The sequence below is a fragment of the Quercus lobata genome, chromosome 3, assembly GCF_001633185.2.
Source record: "Quercus lobata isolate SW786 chromosome 3, ValleyOak3.0 Primary Assembly, whole genome shotgun sequence".
Taxonomy (NCBI): domain Eukaryota; kingdom Viridiplantae; phylum Streptophyta; class Magnoliopsida; order Fagales; family Fagaceae; genus Quercus; species Quercus lobata.
The window spans coordinates 50070623-50093777 of record NC_044906.1 but is presented as its reverse complement, the minus strand read 5'-3'; the positions used below and the strand labels follow the sequence as shown (position 1 = coordinate 50093777).

Genomic DNA, 23155 nt, shown 5'->3' with positions numbered 1-23155 from the left:
CACCATAAAAAACAGAAAAAATTAAGGATAAAGTTTAACTACAAAACTTGTTGTAGACTTAGGCTACAATTTTACTCAATAAAATAAATATTACTATATATTTTGAAAATCTAACCGTTGAATTGCATGTTCTACATGCTTTTATTACACATGCCAAATTTTGTGTCAATCAGATATTATTTACTATATGATCTGTAAGTTTATATATTATGCATAATTTTAAACTACAAAAAATTGCAATTTAAACAATTTATTGATGACATAATTATTGATCTTTAATTTTTTAGAAATTTTGCAAGCATGGAGGATATAAGAAGAAAATGTAATCTAATGTTAGATTCCTCAAAATTCACTTCTAATAAAAAGATATTGAGTAAGTTTGTAAATAAACTTTGTCCAAAAATAAAAACTAAATGAACTAGACCATGTATATTTGTTTTCAAGTATGGTATATCATTACCATGAATATTGTTTTCTCAAAAAAATAAATACCATTAATATTAAATGTGCTTGTGAAAAATGAATGTACTGTAATATCTCATCCAAATTTAATATGTGGGGGGAAAAAAAAAATTAAAAACGGGTCAGATTGAGTCACAAGTTGACCTACCTTGACCTAGAGTTAAACTGACTGGGAATAAATTGACCTGTTTTTCACTCTTGGTCAAAAAATCTCATGTAGGCGTGTGTAGCCAACCTGCTAACCTGCAAAAACCGACATGACCCAACCCCGCCGGGTTGGGTTCGTTTTTAGGCTTGGCGGGTTGGGTTGGGTTACAAAATTTTTTTTGATAGCGAGTCGGGTTGGGTTTGGGTCATAAGATTCCAAACCCGTCAAACCCGACCCGACCCGACCCACCCATATACTTAATATATATATATAAAATATATTATATAATTAATAATTTTTTTAAAATAACTAGCTCTTCCTATCCTATATAAAAGCTAATTAGTTCACACAAATCCTAGTAAATTATTACTATTGTTTGCCTTTAAGGAGTTACATTGATACTAATCTTTTGATTTTTTTAAATACGTTTATATTTATATTTTTTCTACTCAATTTAATAATAATAATAAAAAAAATTTGTCAAACCCATAGGTTCAACCCGATCCATGTGGGTTGGGTCGGACTTATGTGATGGATTGGGTTAGATTGAATTTTTTTTTGACCCACCATGGTGAGTTGGGTCAAAAAATCCCCTTAACTCGATTCAACCCGACCCATGCACGCCTCTAATCCCATGTTAGGTTGAGTATTTTTCTTTGAGTTAAAGTCAAGTCATCTGGTTCGGGTCCAATTTTATAAGGTTTAATTGTTTTCATTTTGTTATATTATAAGATTTTTATTGGGGAAATTATGCTTTATTTTGTTCTTTCATGTTTGATTCATTCCATATTGACCTTTTTCCTCTCAAAATTTTCATATTGATCCTTTATGTTTGGTTCAATTTTCTAATAAAGCACCTTAGGTTTTACAAACTTTGATTTTGAAGCCCCATTTTAACCTTTGCCAAAAGAGTACCATCCATATGGTCTACTATTGTTATTTATTCATATGTTTTCTTTTACTATTTTTTAGAAATTTTAGATTTGAATTTGTGAGATTGAGAATCCAACCCCAAATCTCCAAGGCGCATGATCAGATTGTTTAGTTACAGAACTCTGCCTTGTATAAATTTCTTAACACATTGCAGAAAATCCAACGCTTGGATATGCTTCTCACAACGTTATTTCTCAGCCCAAGTGGCCCAATTGACCCAGCAATGCACGACTTGTATGGAGCTTCCAAGCTCAGAGTTCAACTCTCACGCATATGCCACTATGCTTCAAGATTGTATCCAAAACGGTGACCCAACTTCAGGGAAGGCTCTCCACTCTGAGATTCTGAAAAGAGGTGGCTGTTTAGACTTGTTCGGATACAACATTCTTCTCAACATGTATGTGAAATCCGAGTTGTTGTGTGATGCCATTAAACTGTTCGACGAATTGCCTGAGAGAAACACGATCTCATTTGTTACGTTAATTCAGGGATACGCGCAGTCCTTGCGATTCGTTGAGGGCGTGGAGTTGTTTTCCAGGTTACATAGAGAGGGTCACGAGCTTAACCCTTTTGTTTTTTCTGCGATTTTGAAGTTGCTTGTGAGTATGGGATGGGGTGAGCTAGGTTGGACCCTTCATGCTTGTGTTTGTAAGCTTGGTCATCACTCTAATGCATTTGTTGGGACTGCTCTTATTGATGCTTATTCTGTTTGTGGGCAAGTTGATAATGCTAGTGAAATTTTTGATGGGATTGTTTGTAAGGATATGGTTTCTTGGACCGGGATGGTAGCTTGTTATTCTGAGAATGATTGTTTTGAAGAGGCATTAGGAGCCTTTTCTCAAATGAGGATAATTGGGTTCAAGCCAAATAATTTTACTTTAGCTGGTGTGCTCAAGGCCTGTCTTGGACTGGAGGCTTTTAGTGCGGCAAAGGGTGTTCATGGGTGTGCATTGAAAACTCGCTATGAGCAGGATCTTTATGTGGGTGTTGCATTACTTGAACTGTACACGAAGTCTGGAGACATTGATGATGCTCAGCAGGCATTTGAGGAGATCCCTAAGAAAGACGTGATTCCTTGGAGTTTCATGATTGCACGTTATGCTCAAAGTGATCGGTGTGAAGAAGCTGTGGAATTGTTTTGTCAAATGAGGCAAGCTTTTGTTGTACCTAATCAGTTTACATTTGCTAGTCTTCTGCAAGCTTGTGCAACTATGAAAGGTTTAGATTTGGGGAAGCAAATCCATTCTCATGTACTCAAAGTTGGTCTCAACTCAGATGGGTTTGTTTACAATGCCCTCATGGATGTCTATGCTAAGTGTTTGAGGATGGAGGACTCTATGGATCTATTTTTGGAATCGCCAAACAGAAATGATGTTACTTGGAACACTATGATTGTTGGCTACGTGCAGTCAGGTGATGGGGAGAAGGCACTCAAGTTATTTTTAGATATGCTTGAATACCAAGTGTGTGCGACAGAAGTGACATACTCTAGTGTACTTCGAGCTTGTGCTAGTCTGGCAGCCATGGATCTGGGAGTCCAGATCCATTCCTTGACAGTCAAAACCATTTATAACAAGAATATTGTTGTTGGTAATGCTTTAATAGATATGTATGCTAAGTGTGGGAGCATTAAGGATGCCCGTACTATATTTGACACATTGAATGAACGGGATGAAGTTTCATGGAACGCTATGATCTCAGGATATTCTACGCATGGTTTGGGTAGGGAGGCTCTAAAATTTTTTGAAATGATGCAGGATATGAAGTGTAAACCAAACAAGTTAACTTTTGTTGGCGTTCTGTCAGCTTGTAGCAATGCAGGGCTGCTAGATCAAGGACAAGCTTATTTTAATTCTATGGTGCAGGATTATGGCATCGAACCATGTATAGAGCACTATACTTGTTTGGTCTGGCTTCTAGGGAGATCAGGACATCTTGATAAGGCTTTCAAGTTGATTAAGGAAATCCCATTTGAGCCTAGTGTTATGGTTTGGCGTGCTTTGCTTGGGGCTTGTGTTATCCATAATGATGTTGAGCTTGGTAGAATTTCTGCACAGCGTGTCTTTGAAATGGAACCCCAAGATGAAGCAACCCATGTGTTATTGTCAAATATATATGCCACTGCAAGGAGGTGGGGAAATGTTGCTTCAGTTAGGAAAAACATGAATAGGAAAGGAGTAAAGAAGGAACCAGGTCTCAGTTGGATTGAGAACCAGGGAATAGTTCATTATTTCACTGTTGGAGATACTTCACATCCTGAAATGAAACTAATTAATGGGATGCTGGAATCTTTGAAAATGAAAACTAGGAAGGCAGGATATGTTCCTAACCATAATGCAGTTTTGGTTGATGTGGATGATGATGAAAAGGAGCATCTCTTATGGGTACATAGTGAAAGATTAGCTCTTGCTTATGGGCTAATAAAAATGCCATCTGGGAGCCCTATTCGTATCATTAAAAACCTCCGAATATGTGTGGATTGTCATGCTGCAATGAAGTTAATATCAAAGGTTGTGCAGCGAGATATAATTATCAGAGACATGAATCGGTTCCATCATTTTAAGGATGGGGTTTGCTGTTGTGGTGATTATTGGTGAGTGTAGGTCTTTAACAAGATCTACCTTTCTTGAAAGACTGAGGTTTGTATTTCTTCATGGAGTCATAATTACAGAGGTTCATTGGTAAGAAGCAGGCAAGAACTTGCTGTCTTCTAGGTAATTCTGCATCCTTTATCATGTAGGATAATAGTGCTTTGCCACAACCATTTGATTATTGATCTGCAGTTATTTGACTACTCTATGTTGGGTTAGTAGGAAACACTAGAGAAGCAAAAGAGCCAAAAAGGGGAAAAATAGCAGTCTCTTAATAATGCAAAGAAGTGAGTTAATTTCTGATTATAAGACTTAGTAATGTATTTTCAATTACTCATGTGTAGACCAGTGACATATGGAGTTCATGAATGAGTCCTTCATTGATGACATTCTGTCTCAAAAATTGTATTATATGTCGGGAATCATATCTCTTGTATTGTTTTATATGTTGGGTAATCATCTCTTTTGTACATATACTTCCTAATTTGGTTGTCTACTCTATCTATTGAGTTATGGTCTATGCACTTGAAGTTAAATAGACTGAGATTTGGTTATTGGACTCCTCTCCTGGTTTTGTTTCTCATATAGCGGTCCTACCTTATTGATATCTAGGAAGGACTTTGACCTGCGATATTTGCAAGTGAAGTTATTGGCAGTGACATTTACCATTATTACAACAATACCAGTAACTTGGGATTTTAAATTGAAGGAATATACTTGTTTGAATACTAGTTGTCATTGTAAGGGAAGAAAGCCCCAACCAGAGACTAAAACCTTTAAGTACAATAAGTAAATTGGCTTTATGACAGTTGGCTCTTAATATAGCTAAAGTTTGATCCTATTGCATTTTAGAGTTGTAAGGGGCCCACCGTCTAATGAAGTGAAAATTTCCAGCGTCATCAATAAGTTGAACTGATTTTAGTGTATTTGTGTTTGTCTAGAACACTACATTTGAATTTTTATGCAGTCAAGTTTTGCTAGTTTGCATGTGCTGCATCACTGTATCAAGGATCAAAGTTTGCTCTTTTGTCCTATTTTTACAAGAGTTCATAGTGATGGGTGCTAGAACCTGATTCTGATGCAATTTTAAAGGCTTACACCATTATTTTATTTGCAGCTGTGATGTCCAATGTGATGAATGGGATTTTGTCTAACAAGATGTACTAGACAAGGTGTGAAGGTATGACTTGTTTGTTGTTTGTGCTCATTTTGCTTTCTTGTCTTGTGGTCTTATATATAAAATATTTTTCTGTAATTCATAAGACCTTTGGTTATACTCCTAGTGTGGTCTACTGTTTATACTTCAATATGTGTGACCTGGTATGGTTTTCTTATTTGGTTTCTGCAAGTTCTTTTCTCCCTAAAATAATCCAGATTCAAGATCCGTTGAGAGCCTCCATCAACCCCCCCCCCCCCCAAAAACCAAAGTATTAATACTTTTATTTGGATTCCCTAACAGTTTATCATGACTGACCTAGATGAATGCATCACTCACCGTTCATTTTCTGAAAGAAATTTTCTTCTGCTACTTAAAAAACTAATAAATATAGCTGATCTAGAATTTTGCACCAATTCAAGGATTTCAGACTTTATATCCCCTTTGTCCCACAATAGATGAAAGTTTGAAAATGACACAGATTTTAAGAATCAAAATAAACATAATCTTCATAAAATGCTGAAAATCAAGTGATGGGTATGAGTGCAGAGTATTTCCAAGCACACATGGTTCACCTAACAGTATTTTCGGAATATTGTTATGTATATTTTGTTTCATTAAAACACATGGCATTTTGCAAACTTTCAAATATTTTGAGATGGGAATATTTCTTTTCCTAAGCTTATTCTTGCTTAAATTATCTAATTGTTTGAGGTTTGTGTGATAACGTTCTCAAAGGAAATCCAAGGTGCGGTGCCTAGAAGTTTATTGTTTTTCTTTTCTATTTCTAAATTCCCAACAACTTAAAACCTTGCAAGTGCGCATTGATTTGTCATATTTTAAAACCTAAAATTCAAAACTTCAAAATCCTAACCACCCATCCATCAAATTGCCCAAATACCCCACAAAGTGCCAAAACTTTGTTCACTGGTTACCATTTGCAACCCTGGAACAGCAACCCGGACCTTAGCTTTTCTCCTTTATTTCATCCCCAAATCCTTCTAATTTCTTTTCACCATTAGAAACCCTGTATTCCTTACTATTTTCTGGCCTTTTCCCACAAAACCCTAACCCTAATTCCTGCCAGACCTGACTTAGGAATTCTTTTGTTCTCCTTTTTCCTACATCAATTTTGGTTTCAAAGTGGGTTACACCATATGTTTTCACATGGTGGTAGATTTTACATGCCTTCAATGATGGGATAGAAGGAGTTACAGATGCGCTTAAAGAAAAGGTTCTTCAATATAGATTTAGACAAAGACTTTACAATGAGATGGTTTTCACCAAGGTAATGTATGAGTAATTGCTTATACTAGAAAGTTTGATGAGCTAACTATCAAATGTGGAGTAGTTGAATGTGAACACATGACAATTGCTTGATTCAAGTGTTGGCTAAGATCTGATATTTGAGAGAAAATGTCCCACTCTACAGGTTTTCTGATCTTCAAGAAGTTATTGATACAACTGTTGTGTGGAAAACTATCACTAGGGTTTTTGGATCTAATCATAAAGTGAAGGAATCCACCATATGTATGACAGAAAGCTGATTTTCCATGACAACATTCGAAAAAGTTAGAACATCTGCTGTAAAATTTGAACAAGCAATCAGGGAAAAAGGAAAAAAGAAAAAAGAAAAATAGGTATTAATCTTTAGTTTAGGCTTAGTAGTAAAGCCCAAGGAATCCAAGTCCAAGTCTTATTAGGGTTTCAAGAAGTCCAAGTTGTACTGGGAATAGGTATTAGTCATCTATTAATGTGGATGCAATGCTTTCCATTCAAGAGAAGAAAAATAAGTTTTCTAAATTTTCAGAAGGTATGACGCTTTATTTGAGGTTTGTGTGATACAACTTTCTCCGACATGGTACCAAGGAAATCCTAGGAGTGAAGCCTTAAAATTTATTGTTTTTCTTTGTTGTTCTTAAATTCCTAGCAGCTTAAAACCTTGCAAATATGCATTGATTTGTCACCTTTTAAACCCTAAAATCCAAACTTCGCACCCTAAATCACCCATCCAACAAATAGCCCAAAATACCTCATGTAGAATCAAAACACTATTTGGGTTACTATTTACAACCTTGGAACAGCAACCCTGGATCTTGGCCTTTTGTTTTATTTCATTCCCAAATCCTACTATTCCTTTTCACCATTTGAAATCCTATATTCCTTACTATTTTCTTGCATTTTTTCCACAAATCCCTAACCATGAATCCTCAAAATCAGAGCTGTCCAACCCATGAAATCTAAATCTGATTTGACTTTGTGATGCAGGTAGTGAGAATTCAATCTCTATTTTATTTATTTCTAAGTGTCAGGGAAAATTTTGTAATTTCCTAATCACTGGACAGGCTGTAGTAATAGTCCATTAGGTCTTATTCTAGGATTTTATTTTAGTGTAGTTATTTAGTTGGGTTTAGTAGTAAAGGCCAAAGCGGTCCAACTCTTATTAGGGTTTTAAGAAGTCCAATTTCTTTTAGGAATAGGTATTAGTTTTATATTTAAAGGGATGTAATTCCTTCATTTTAGAGGGAAGGAGAATAAGTTTTCCAAACTTTTAGAGGCTATGAGCTTTATTTGGGGCTTGTCTGATACAACCTTCTCTAAGTTGTGATGCCAAGGAAATCCTAGGTGTGATGCCTAGAAGTTTATTGTTTTTTCCTTTTCCTTTTTAAATTCCCAGAAACTAAACCCTTGCAAATATATATACATATATATATATATATATATATAGGTTTGTTTGTCACCCTAAAATCCAAAACTTCAAAATCTTAACCCACCCACCAATCAAATAACCCCAAATAATCCTTAGACCACCCTATTACTGTTCACATGTTATTTTTCACAGACCTTGAACGCCACTCCATATCTTGGTTTTTCCTTTTGTTTCATTCCCAAATCTTACTATTTACTTTCCCTATTATATTCCTATAATCCTTATCATTTTCCAGCTTTTTTCCCACCAAACCCTAACCCTAACTCTTCAAAATCCAAGCTGCCCAAGCACTGCCAGATGATTTTGCTTTGTTCACCCTTGTCCTATATTTTAGTATCAGAGCAGGTTGCATTTCACATAGTTATAGATTTTACGTGACTTCAACGATGCGTTGGAGTGACAGATGCATCTTAAGAAAAGATTTTTCAAGATTGACTTAAACTAAGACTTTATGATGAGATTGTTAGTTTTCACAAGGTAATCTATTAGTGATTGATTATGCTAGAATGTTTGGTAAACTAACTATCAAATGTGAGTTGTTGAATGCAAGCACTTGACAATTGCTCAATTTAAGTGTGGGATGAGATATGAAATTCAAGAGAAGATGTCTACTACAATATTTTAATCTTCAAGAAGTTATTGATACAACTATCATGTGGGAAATGATAACAAAAGTTTTAGATCTGATCATAAAGTAAAGGAATATGCAATATTTAGGAAAAGCTGAATTTCAAAGACAGCATTCTAAAATGCTAGAATAGCCTGGTCTAAAATTTGAACAGCAAGAAGAAAAAAAGCTAAACAGGATGTCCAAATGCTTAAAAAGCATGAAGAGAGCCCAAAAACAGAAAGAATCAAAAACAGAAACTTCTGATGTAAAGAAGGTTTCTGAATTGCTTGGCAAAGGGAAGTTTCAAGATAAAGGCAAAGAACCAGAACCTATAATTTCTGTTGTAGCAACAGAAGCTACCAAAACATTAGCTGACCATCCTAGAGAAATGCCTCGAATTCCAGCTAATATATCCAAGAATTGCATTGATTTGTTTTTGAAAAAATTATCGAAATATTTATGTCATATGTAGCTGTTGATTTTGTCAAAGGTACAAGTTATCTAGTAACATAGGAGAGATACAAGCATATTAGCAAGAGGATTTTGAGTGACAATAAATGGAAATATGATAAAGGATCAATGCATTTATAAAGTGCCATTTGTTCAAGGATTGGAATTGCAGAAATCAGTCTCAACTACCATTCTCAATAAGGTCAAAGCTGAAACAAATGAAGATCTTATAATAAAACAAGACTCTAAAGGGATGGAAATTGCTAATGAATCTGAAATTGAGCAATCAATGTATAAATACAAGGCAAAAGTGAAGGATATAAAGGTCGAAGCATCTTATTCCCAAGTTCATGTTGCTTAGCAAAGCAAAAAGCTCTATTGCATACATCAACTTTTCAAGATATTGATTTTGTCATACCTGGAAAGTTTAATGGTTCAACGGTTTAGTTAGTTTGGTGGGTGTATCATTATCATCATTGATACCTTAGACAAATAAAAGAAAGAAAATTCAAATTCAATTGTTTTATTCAGTGTTTATGGACGCACTTCAAGAAATCAAGATTCTTATTTGAACACCTCAATGGGCTGTATCAATGGTCCATAAGTTTTTGAATTTTATTAAAGTTGTTTTTTAGTTGGTCTTAGTAGTAAAGGCCCAAGGGGTCCAACTCTTTTTAGGATTTTAAGAAGTCCAAGTTCTACAAGAATAGGTATTCATTTTATATTTAAAGGGATGTAATGCTTTTATAGTTTAATTTGAGAGGGGAAAGGAGTATAAGTTTTCTAAATTAAGAGGTTTTGAAGCATTATTTGAGGTTTGTGTGACCTTCTCCGAGGTGTGATGTTAAGGAAATCTTAAAGTGTGAAGCCTAGAAGTTTATTGTTTTCCCCTGTTTGTTTTTGAATTCCCTAAAACTTAAACCCTTGGAACGCACGAGTTTGTCACCCTTTAAACCCTAAAATCCAAAATAAGACCTAGTGGCCCATGTCCAAGAATTAGGAAATTACAAAACTATCTTTGACACAAAAAAAAATAAAAATAAAATTGAGATTGAATTTCTCACTGCCTTCATAAAAAATTCAAAATTCAAAACCCTAAGCTACCTATCCATCAATAACCCCAAATAACCTTTAAACAGCCCCATTACTGTTCACAGCCCTGGAACAGGAAGCCAAATCTTTTATTTATTTATTTATCCCCATCCTATTGTCAAATTACTGATTGTTCTAACCACACAATTCTAACACTCTCCCTCATATGTGGGTTGAAACTACCTTTTTAATAGGTGAGGCTTAACATGTGGGAATTTAAATGGAAAGTAGAGTGGAGGAGACAAGGATCAAATTTAGGACCTCTTGCTTTGATACCATGTTATGTTATTGATTGTTCCAAAAGCTTAAGCTTTTGGGATATGATAAATTTGATCATTTAATCAACCAATTCTAACACCTACTATTCCTTTTCCCTATTAGAAAGCCTATAATCCATATTATTTTCAGCTTTTTTCTTTTCCGCAACCAAAACCCTAACTATAATTCCTCTAAATCCAAGCTACTTGAGCGCTACGAGATCTGACCCATGAATTCTATACATGATTTTTCTTTGTTCCCCCTTGTCCTCTATCACTTTGTTTCTATTTGTCCTACTTAACCATTGCATTTTAATTCTTGTTGTATGCAATGATAGTTTTACTTGTGCAAAATAGCATCATTGCATTGTAAACATGAATGTAGATCTTGTATATAAGTCTTCTTGTTCTGGCTGCTGGTCTATAAGATACGTGCAGGGGCAGAACTACATTGCCCCCACAAAAATTTAAAACAATTTTTTCTACTATATATTAGTGAAAATTCCTAAAGGATTCATTACAAAATTAGGAGCTGCCCCCCCCCCAACAAAAAAAAAATTTCAAGTTCTCAAACAATGTTCTAAAAACAAAAAAAAAAGAATTGACTAACAGACCAATAATTATAGAAATAATGTACTTTTTTCTCAATTGCATTTGTTTCTTAACAATACTCTTCAAGTTTTGAATCATTCATAATTTTGAAGACTTCATTGGTTTCATTGGAAGTTTATTTATTCACTTTGGTGGAAAACTTAGTAATTTATATTGCCAATGAAAATTTTAATAATTCACTATGAAGATGATAATAATTGAATTTTATTCTATGAAATATCATTGTTGAGATTCTATAAATTTTAAAGATATCGAGTTCTTTTTTTTAATTAATTATTTATTTTGTTGTACAAACCTAATATCAAACTAGACAACATTTATATAATCACTAGAGTTTAAAAGATTATAAGTTCACTTCAGTGGGTGATAATGACAGAGTGTGGAGTTTAAGATTTCAATGGGAATTCAATGATTGGAAGTTGGCGGCTTCCTACTCCCTTCTTCATTTCATCCAAACCCGAATCCCTAGGGGTGGAGGGTGTGACAGGCTTTGTTGGGATCTTAATGGTAGTGAGAAGTTTGATACTCGGTCTTTCTATCATAAGATTCGAAATGCAGCTCCTTCCACCTTCCCTTGGAAGGGTATTTGGAAAGTTAAGGTTCCTAAAAGGGTGGCTCTTTTTATGTGGACAGCAGTTCATGGTCAGATTCTAACTTTGGATAATCTTATGCTTCGTGGTTGCTCTTTGGTGAATCGTTGTTATTTGTGCTGTTGTAATGCGGAATCTGTGGATTACCTGTTACTTTTTTGTTCGATAGCTTATTCTTTGTGGATGTATATGCTTCGGTTGTTTGGGATCGATTGGGTCATGCCAGGTTCAGTTGAGGACTTATTATTTTGTTGGTTTCATTGGCTTGGGAAGTATAGTTTTGATATTTGGGATTTGGTCCCAGGCTGTTTAATGTGGACTATTTGGTCTGAACGGAATTGACGGGCTTTTGAGGATGAGGGGAAAACTGTGGTTCAGTTATTAGGGTTTTGCCAGAGGACCCTCTTTGATTGGTCTCAATGTCGGGGTTTCTCGGATTGTTCTACCCTTACAGATTTTATTTCTTCTATTAGAATAGATTAGGGGCTGTTTTTGTCTTGTTGTTTCTTTTTTTCCTTTGTTCACTACTGTGAACTCTTTGTGTTTCTCTTGCTTTTCTTTTATTAATAATATTCTCTTCTTACTTATCAAAAAAAAAAAAAAAACAGTTAGGAGTCAAATTCATGGTTCCTCCCTTGGGGACGTGGACAAAAGCAAAAAACGGATGCAACAGCAAATTGAAGGGCGCTGAAAGTTATATTAGAATTTATTGTTTTAACTTTCCTTTGAAATAAAACTAAATTATGAATGTTTTTCTCTTGTTTGGTGGTGATGCCAAACACCCTTTGGTGGAGATGCCTAAGGATGTCAGGCAGATTCTAGGTGGTAAAGCTTAGGATTTGTCCAATTTATCTTCTTTTCCCCTTTTATCACTATTTTCCCACCACTGTCCTGCATCATTAGGATAAGAATATCTTTGCATGTCCTGCATCATTGTTCCCTGGTCGGAGAAAACTTGATCTTGAGTTTTAAAGTGTTGAGGGATACGAGATCTGGCATCTGACACTTGCACCAAATTTTGGATCACTTTTGACAACACTAAGAACATAGAAGCCATGCATTCCACCACATCATTAAATTTGTCTCAGGTTGGAATTAGTGTTGCAAATAATACAACCTTATATTTAGGCACATAGAGCACCATTGTATATGTCCTTTCCACTTCGTCAAAATATTTAACTTCATGCACCATGGAAGGTTGATGTAGTAGATGCATCAAGTTCACTTTTCACAACATGTGCACCCTCTAATTTATTGCTCTCTTGTTAAACTTTCTTCTCATTAAGTAGTGGAAAATCTTCATTTTCAGTGGTAAACAACATATTTGACTCTTCAACAGGCTGAATCTATTACATATGGTTTAGATATTTCACCTTGTTTTAGGCTCTATAGTATATTCTTGCTCCACCAACGTTGAAGCAATAGCTCTTGGCACTTGTACTTCTCTTTCAACACTAAGTTTTGTTGGTATTTGATGTTCCTTCAACATCTACGCTTACTTGGAGTCAGTGCCAAGCAAGAGAGAACAAACCTAGGAGTCAGCACTTCAGTTGGCTAAAGTCAGTACCACATCATTGGAAAAATCCCCATCAATATAATACACTTATATAGACTACTAAAACAAACCTAATAACATGCTTATATAGACTACTAAAGCGAAATCCTAATTCTAGTTAACTTAGGAAAGCCAATTACTAAATTACAAAAATAACCTGGACTCTAGGAAATTAAATAAAATACTAACCTAATTAACTACTAAGACCTAAAATAAAATTCAATTGAACAATCAACTTACAGTTGACTACTAAAATTAAAAAAAAGACTAAACTAGAATATTCTTTTTGCATCATGCATCTCTCTTCAAGATCTTTTGCACAGCAGGTTTAAGTGACAGAGTACTCCTTATATATATATATATATATATATATGTAAAGTAAGCACATGATTGAGTATTCCTCTTTATTGAGTTCGATTTCTCACCTTCTAAACTTCTTTCTCCCTTGAATGCTTTTTTTTCCCCCAATATACTCCCTTTATTATTATTATTATTATTATTATTATTTTCTTTTTATTTTTTATTATTATTTATTTTTCTCTTTTTTTGGGGGAAGGGTGCACTGGGGGTGGGGGATGGTTTAGGGGGGTTATAAATGTGGATCTCAGCTTACCTGATCAGCACGACAAGTTGTGTCAATAAAGCATACCCTGTAATGATGGTGGGATATTGCCCTATATTTTTAAATTTGTTTTTCATAGTCATGAATGTTGAATTCGTACTCGTCATCATAGTTTACCAGCATGCCATTCTCATTCTGTGAGTTTGTCGGCATGCGATGTCATTGTCACCATCAAGCTTGCGTGTGGAAGGGGATGTCTTCTAACACCCTATTTATAAGTTGGTCATGTTTACACTAAGATGGATGTTTTGCGTACTTTGAGCCATATTTGTTTTTATTCTTGTTTCCTTTCTCATGCTCATGTTCATACTATTTGCAGTGATGATTTTTTTTGCAGAAATTTATTACTATATATTATTCTTTTATTTGTAAGATATTATAATATCATTTAGATGTTTCAGTGATGCATACCTGCCTACATATGTTTGTCCTTGCATAATATACATAGATTTATGTATATACATAAGTTCATATTCAGTTATTCACATCAAATATTCACTAACAAAAAGCAGGGGAAAAAAAAATCTAATATATGTGGGATCTTAGCTCAAAAAAAGAAAAGAAAAAGGAAGAGTTGAATGATTCAATCCTTGACTGAATACACAAACTTGCATCTTACATATTTCACTAGGTAGGGATTATTTTTTGCGATATATGAAAATAGCGTGGATATATCAGCATATTGTTGCACTGCAAGTGCAATTGTCACAGTTCACTAATTGCAATATATGGTGTCATATCGCACTTTCAGTATATGCAGTGATTTGTGGTTTTTAAGACCATGATCTTCCAAAAACTTAAAACATCTTATTAAGATTTCTAAAATCATCAACATTTTGACTTTAATCTTTAATATTTGTTGGTTACGTTGTAGGTGGTAATGGTTTGTGAAAAAATAATACTTGGCAAGATAACAAGCTTAGAATAATCTTATCCCAAAAATATATAGAATATTCTAAATTCTCCTCTATCAATAGCCAGTAGTAAAGGGGAGGCTTCATATTTTTGCTATTGGTTTCAAGGCTGGGACCAGAGGCCAGAGGTCTTCAAGTCTTTTGGTCAAAGGGTTGGAAATAGAGCATGTACATCATATTGAACACCAGATGTTAACAGCCACCAATGTTTAATACTACTTTACTACTGTTAATTTACCCTATCTACTAAGCCTCACGCAAGTGTCAGTTTTCATCAGAAATTAGATTATAATATGAGTGGTGGCAATTCTAAGAACTAAAGACAAGTGATTTATATCTAAGGTAACATATTTACTCTAAGGAATGGTGCCAAGATTTAGTGGTAGAACTTTGTTATCTTTATGTTTAAGCAGAATATTATACGTCTGGGCATTTCTTCATGGATAATATTCTTTAGTGAATGCAGTTTTGTTTGTAATCTATTACGGATGAAGTGCTTTTGCATTGCTCCAAAAGAAAAAATCTATAACTATTTCCATTATACTAATAGAATGTTAGCTTTTGGAAAGCAACGGTTGATCTTGCAGAGCAGAGAATTTAGTTTGTTGGTAGGGTTAAGCTGCAAAACACAATTGACAAGCCAACTACAACGTTTTCTTTTTACTCCATAGTTGCCACTATCACCTGAATTATACAACTATTTCAATCCATTTTGTAATACTATTTGACTTCTGTGCATATTTCACCCAATAAAAATAATATTTTGAGTCCTAATCTACCCTCAAATGGAGCATTAAAGTGGAGTAAAAAATTGTATTAGATTTTCACCTATCACTTTCAAAGAGAATTAGAGTGTATGTTTCCTAAAATCAACTGATAACATATTATAATGTTTGCATATCAGCAACATACTTGTTCTCCAGAACTATTTCTTGTAAAATTGCTCATTGATAAAAGTAGGAAACTGTCCTTGTCAGAGACTTGATGAAGATACTCATACTTGCTTTCAAAATTAGCAAGACTAAAATATATTTCAAGATTTAAATTTGTGGAAAAAAATTATATACTATTCATTATCTTTTTATAAAAATCTTTCAGTTTTGTACCATTGGTAAGTCAATTCACTTCTCTAGGAACATTTCACTAATTAAACATGCCACATTTTATAAACGTTCTGCCATTTGTCCATAGCATATCTAAAAGTTGGCCTAAACCTCATCCATGTGATCCCTTTTCATGAGTTGCTGTAATTTTCAGAATAGCCTTCCCTGTCTCCTATTGATATGTCATTTTCTATCATAGCTCAAATTGCAAGCAAAAGTTGTCTTTTGTTTTTTTTTTCCCCTCTATCTTTCTGAAACTGTTAGATAGAATAGAATGGAGGAAAATAATACATGTGACTGACCCTAACTAATATGTTGAGGATCCATAGCCGACGCCAAAATTTTGGGACTAAGGCTTTGTTGTTGTTGTTACTGTATCTTTCCAAAACTGCAAAATAATTTCAATCAAAATATACTTATTGTATGTGTTTTGGTTTCAGGTTGCCGATAAATGACTACTGTGGAAATTCTATACTTTGAATGTAAAAATCATAGCTATAGGAAATGGGGTTAATACTTTGCTAGCAGTCTATAAATATACTGCATGGAGATTGGTGAGATCAGCTGCAGAAGCAGAAATAATATTCTCAACGGTAGCTCTGGGTAAAACTTACAACTGGCCATTGTGATGACTTATCTTTGTGTGTTTGACCTTTGCAACTGAAAATTTCTTGCATAAGTTCCTTTACCAGATTAGAATTTTCGGGTGTGATTGAGCTTCCTTTGAATGTAAAGATCCTGGTGATTGATTGAAGTCACCTAGAAAATCTTGCTATAATCTCTTCTACAAATGGTTATCTGGTGAGTCTCATCTTCTGCAGTGTTTCAGAAAAGATTATTCATCACTTATACACTGAAGCTGCATTTGGGTGTTTCTGGAATTTAATGGCTCTATTTTTTGTTGCAGATTGAATAAGAATGAATGCTGCATTTGGTTGTCTTGGCACTTTCCCTTAAAGTAAACATATACTCCCCTGTTGCTGTAACCATCCCAAAAAAAGAAATCCGCAATGGAAATTTTGTGGCTATAGAACTGATAGTACAGGCCTAGTTTTGAGCTACCATGGAGGTACACCCTTCTTCACTATGATTTGCTAGATGGTTGTTTTTGTGATGTACCTTTTCAAGTGAATTTTCTATTTAAGATCAATGTAATATACAATTTGCACTCTCCTGTAATCTTATTTCAAAGCAGTGACTGCATTGGAGAGGGGGTGGTAAGTCTTATTGCACACAGTTTGTTGCATCCTGTCGTACACACTCCCTTGAAATCATGTTTTCAGCCTGCGTGGCAGTGTGTACGAGCTGTGTGCAATAAGCGATGCGCAACTTTCACTACCCGAGAAAAAAGGGGGGGTGGTCAGCTGTTTTCTTTTCCTTTTAATATACTTGAAAGCAGCTATTTGAAGAACAAGAGGACATGGGGTGAGGCTTAAATATGCAGTTACCAAGGTGTAAGGCTTAGTTGAGTCAACTATCCATATGCAAGTAACACAATTTTGAAGGTGATTCTATCACCCTTTACAGATTCAGTTTTGGTTGTCAACATTTTCTTTTCTTTGTGATTGAAAAAAAAGTTATGCTGACCATTCTAATCATACCTAAAAGCTAACTCACCGACTTAACATTCTGAAATGGCAATAAGGATTCTCAATAGTGATCGAGTTAAAAGTGTTCAGGGAAGACCTACGTATCACCATGTGAATTTATAAAAGAACAATACAGGATGATGATGATGATGATGATGATGGTAATAATAATAATAAAATGGAAAGGAATTAATAGAATAGAACATATTATTAATTCTCTAGTGTGTTTTGAAGTTTATGAAAGAATCATTAAAAAGAAAATAAGTATATAATTTTACCATCACATCATTAGGAACAAAATCAATATTTCACTAAATGAGTGTTTCTTGATTTCTCCTTCTTTTAGGAGAGAATGGAATGAAATATAATCATTCTTTTATAGTTATTTCATTCCTTCCTACTACTAAACTCTAAACGTGGGAATATGTACGTATGTAACATGTTATTCAAAAATCCATATCAATTTGTTTCATTCCATTAAGTTTTTATAATCAATTTTGATGTGTTTTTTGCATGCATCTGTGTGCTTTTAAAATAGTTTCTATATTCAATTATTTTAACTGAAGGGAAAAAAAAAAAAAAAAAAAAAAAAAACTATGCACTCAATCAAAAAGGTTTATAGAATATTTCTTTATAATAAATTAATTATTCATATTAAACTTTTATATATTTTCTACTCATCAAATTTTACATAACCATATCAAAAAGAAATTAACATAATCATATTGTTTTTCTTGAGATAATATTTGGACCAAAATTTTGGATGAAACTCTTTACATTCACATTTATCCTTTACAATATTCTAAATATATTCTTTGAGAGAGTACTCATTATATGTTTGTACATCATAGAAATTGATGATAATATTATCTAGCATGTATCACCATAAGCTTATTTGGTTCTTTCTTTAACGAGTAGTCCAGGTTTAGGATGCCTGTCATTAGTTGATGACTGATTGTCATACATGTTTAAGTTTAACGCTTGTAAGCCTAACATCACGGACAAAGAGGAATGTTTAGAGGAAGAAAAAGCCCAAAAAATAATTGCAATTTTAGATAAATTTAAAGCTGACATTATCTTGATTCTAGTCTTTTTTGTGCTTGATTATACAGACTTTTCCCAAATACAGAGATGGGCGGATAACAATCTTCCAAAGGAGTGGCGGTGGGCTCCTCGGCTGTCTCTCTCTCTTTCTCGGGTCAAATGTCAATCGTGCTTCTCTGATGTAAATGCATGCAATCATAAAATGAAATCCATGCAGATGATTCAGTGCTTGACCATTGATTCATTATGGCCCCATTTGTTTTTTATGTTGTTTCCTGGACCAAAAAGGACATTCAAGTGCAAAATAATAAAATAGATTTATGTTAAATTATTAATTTGGCCCTCTAATTACCGGACAAACTTTGATTTGATATCTCAACTGTTAATTGTGACAATATTGTCCCCAAGTTTCAAAATCAAGTTACAATTATCAAACTTTAGCAGTAATACTCAAGAATGTTGTAATCAAGAATGTTGTAATTTAGTGGCATTACATGCTCTCCCGGCCATTTGAAAAGAAATTGAGTTTGAATCCTATCTTTTCTAATGAGTAATAATAATAATAATAATAATAATAATAATAAATGGTGTTGATAAATGTGGACATAACGATGTGCTCCATTGGTTAAGTAAGATAATATTGCTAAGAATTTTAACATAACCAAAGGAAAAGTTGAAATTGCCTTGATTTTGTTAGTGGGGGAAGAATTAATACAAGCAATAGTTGGTGGGCCAAATTAACAATTAACAAACAACTATAAATTAATTTTGTCTTTTCATATAAGTTTGCGAGTACTAGAAAGCACCAAATTGAACCTTGCATTAAACCGGAAGTGTGAATAAGAGAGGGTTGTAAAAGACAAATTTTGTTACATTAATTAGTGTTTTGATCTGATAGTAAGGAGTAATTATTATAAAGTTGACAATATTTTGGTGTCTTAGTTTGATGATAGCTCTTTATCAGGAGCGGACGCCATAGGTTGAAGCTTTCTCAAAAAAAAAAAAAAAACCCTATTATATATATATATATATATATAAAGCTAGGGTTACAACTCAACTCATGATAAAAATTCACTGTAATTTCACACCCCTCCTTAATTTACCTACCAGCATACCATAACTACAATTTAATTTTTTTTAATGATGCATGTGTGAGATAATAGAAAAATACGAGGATATGATGAAATGTTATAAATTTTTGTTATCAAATATAATGACTGAAAAAAAGAAAAAAAGAAAAGAAACGGAAGGGGAAAAAAAAGAAAGAAAAAAAAGAAAAAGAAAAAGAAAGAAGAAACAAAAGATTTTGTTAATGAGTCGGCTCCTAAAAGCATTCACAATGAACTCAATATGCTTCTTGTTAAATATTTACTAGAAAGTCATTTTTCTATTTTAGCTACATATCGTTTGAATTCACTCCTAACAACCAAACCCCCCCCCCCCCCCCCTCTTCTTTATTTTATATTTTTTATTCTATTTAAATATTATTTTTATTATTTATATATATTTAATTATTTATTACCAACGAGCAACAAGTTGTATAGATGTAAAAACCCTAAAATTATTTTACATCTCACTCTCCTCGTACACCCCACCACTACCACTCCCACAACTTTGCCCCTCAAAATCATAGCTAGAGCTAACTCATTTGGTGTGCCCTAACACTCTAATCTCTGACCTTCACTCTCTTAACATCAGAATTGAAGTTATCGATACCTCCCCCTACTATTACATTACTGCTGAATTCGACCACGATGTCTCCTTTCCCTCTCCACCAAAACCGTGACCTTATCACTTAAAACACTAGCTTGAGCGTAGCCATCATTGCTAAGCTCAAACCAAGGCTTAAATCCTTTGAATACCGGGTCATGGTTCTTGACCTTGTGGCTTCAAGCATTAACATGAAGGCAATCTAAGAGTTACGTTTATACTTCTACACAACTTAACTACCAAAATTTAACCAATTAATTCAAATGTTAACTAGGTAATTAATTAATCAATATTTAAGCACAATGATCAAGATGGATAATGTTATTCAACAAGGTAAAGAACGAACACACACACACATAGAGTATATGTTCACAGCGTGAAAACCCTAAATAATAAAAACATTAATTCTAGGGATAATCCTAAACAACAAATTCACTATAGAAGGTTGTTATGATTTAGACTATATTCACAGGACTTCCCATACAATTAACTGGACATTGTACCCAAGCCTTCCAAGTTGTTGCTAGCAATTGTTGACTTCTATCTTGTGCCTTTTAAGTTATCTACTATGCAAGTCGATATGCCACTTGCAAACCAATCTCTCTACTATTCCAAGACTCAGATTTAATGTAGTCTCTGTTGTTTCAATAGCACATCCAACACACTATGGTGATTAGTTGTTTGGAACTATTAAGTCTCAAGGATATTCTCTCGATCTCTTTCTCTCTCTGTTTTGCTTTTAAAGTGCAACTGTCTTCCTCTCTTCTAATTAGGGTTTTAATTTTGGTTTATATAGGTATGTGGTTTTGAGGTTGGAAGGCTTTAGAAAATCCCGTGTAAAACCAAGTTAGTGGTTTCCATAATAGGTTCGCTCGACCAATGGTCAGGTGAGCTTCTAACAAAAATTTCTACCCGAAACCTATTCAACCTTCATGACCTCTTGCTCAATTGAGGTCTTCAGCGAACAAAAGTTCAGTCTTCAACCTTGATCACACCCATAAATAAAACAATGGTAACAGTGCCCAAAACTACAAATAAATTGTCATGTTACTCAACACCAAAAATCCTAACACAATATAAGATGTTTATTCAAGAGATGAAAAAATGGGTTTGTTAACCAAAATTTGGAAAAAGTTTATTAGTTATAGAATACTCGAGGAGTACAATATATACATACTCCCTCATTTTCTTTTTTGGCTGAACACCTCCCTCCTTATTTATGTGAGAGGAAAAAGTACGCATTTATGGCATTCTTAGAGTTTTCTACAATTTTCCATTTGAAAACTCCTAAGAACCTTCTCAAAAAAAGAAAAAAGAAAAAAAAAAGAAAGCTCTTAAGAACACAAGTTAATATGAAATTTAATATTCTATTATTAAATTTTTAAATCTCTTTTAGAAATATTTTATCAATTTTATTAATGAGTGTCATAATGGTAGAAGTTATTATAACATTAAATCTTGATAAAATCAATTTTAAGGACGTGTATCACATTTTGTGTTGTGAAAATGTTGTGCACGTAGTATTACTCATTAATAGTCCTAACTTATGTTAGTAGGGTATCCGTGTACCATTAATACTCATAACACACATCAATGCCTCTCTCTCTCTCTCTCTCTCTCTCTCTCAAGCAATGAAAAACGTGGATCTACTATTAAAAATATGTTCATGGGTTAAACATGGTCTAATCATTTGGGAGAAAGGAGTACAATCAATAATGTTGATGAATTACACTCCTCTAACATAAAAAAGAATATTGTCCTAACTAAGCTAAGATACATTTAACACTCAATTTAATTTTTCAAAAATAAAAACACTCAATTTAATGATTTTTATTTTGTATTTTATAAAACGAAGTCAAATTGTATACAAAAAAAAAAAAAAAAAAAAAAAAAATACACATTCACCTTGAATATGTATGTTAACTAATGAATCATTGATAAGTGCATAGCAGGCTTTGTAGCTCATAATTAAGCATTATAGTATTACTTAATTTGTGTTCTTAGTGAACCTTTATTTAATGCAAATTGTATGAGTTAATAATTTAAATCATTTATCATCTAAAATAAATTAAGGAGGGATACTTGTTAAGTAGTATTCAAAATTCTCTGAATGTTGGTCAATTTTCAGCTAGCAGCTGTTAAATTGTTAGGAGCTAGAATATAACTTAACATACAAAATTCATCGGACTTGAATATAACTTGTGAAACTTAAAGTACGAAATTCATCGGTCCTGAATCCGTTTTCAAAGAGAAATTCATAGTTGCTACGGAAACAATTATGACACGTAACTAATAAGATCTTGAGGCGTGAAATTAGCTTGAAAGTCTTGATATTCATGAGATTTCAATATTAAGTTAGGTCCATCAAGATTGATTAAGATTGAGTTTGCTTGAATTCAGATGAACTAAGCCTGAAGAAAGCTAGTTGAATCAAAGTCAACCTTCAAATGAATTTCACTTTGATCTCTGCAGGGAAGTGTCTTAAGCCAATGTATAACCCGTACCATCAAAATAGATCATGAAAATGATGTTTGCTAATTGTCACATTTAGTTTGCATAGTTTTTATTTATTATTATTTTGGGGTAATTGTATTTCTAGGAGTCCAGTTCGTAACTTATAATTTTTAGCTTAATGGTCAACATTCCACGACTGGACATTTTAAACAAAACCTGTTTGAGGTAATGATCATCTTTGGGCTTCTCTGATGAATTAAAAAAGAGTTTCAAACTTTCAAATGCAGAAAATAATTGGTTGAACAAAGCTTTGGCCATTCCAAATGTTTTTTTATTCTCTTAGTTTTACACGTAGTTTGCTATATCCCTCTAGAGAAAAAAAGAAAAAGAAAAAACAAGAGAGACCGGTTTAAGTACTGGGGTGACTCAAACATTGCTACCTTAATATAGTATATAGTAACATCACATATCTCAAAAACTTAATTTGTGCATTTTCATCCAATTGTATTATATTAATTTCTCAAATTCTTTATGTCTTTATTATTTGAGACTT

The 23155-nt window shown here is 33.6% G+C and overlaps 1 protein-coding gene across 8 annotated transcripts; it reads left to right on the top strand.

Moving 5' to 3' along the window:
• The first annotated feature begins 1444 nt into the window (after positions 1–1444).
• On the top strand, positions 1445–18809 carry LOC115982087 (putative pentatricopeptide repeat-containing protein At5g13230, mitochondrial). Of its 8 annotated transcripts, none has more exons than XM_031104596.1 (6): positions 1445–4257; positions 4357–4421; positions 5252–5314; positions 16246–16606; positions 16713–17310; positions 18507–18809. In XM_031104596.1, exon 1 carries the CDS (start codon positions 1639–1641, stop codon positions 4138–4140), a length of 2502 nt encoding a protein of 833 aa, XP_030960456.1. In that variant the 5' UTR covers positions 1445–1638; the 3' UTR covers positions 4141–4257; positions 4357–4421; positions 5252–5314; positions 16246–16606; positions 16713–17310; positions 18507–18809. The 8 variants fall into 8 exon arrangements, with proteins under 8 accessions (XP_030960456.1, XP_030960460.1, XP_030960457.1 ...); XM_031104600.1 differs by having other exon boundaries at positions 1445–4421; positions 16246–16408; positions 16498–16606; XM_031104597.1 differs by having other exon boundaries at positions 1445–4421; positions 16713–16874; positions 17001–17310; positions 18507–18808.
• Positions 18810–23155: the final 4346 nt, after the last annotated feature.

What these genes read in the sequence shown, in the direction of transcription:
- LOC115982087 (XM_031104602.1), top strand. Translation starts at nt 1,639, where the DNA reads ATGATCAGATTGTTTAGTTACAGAACTCTGCCTTGTATAAATTTCTTA.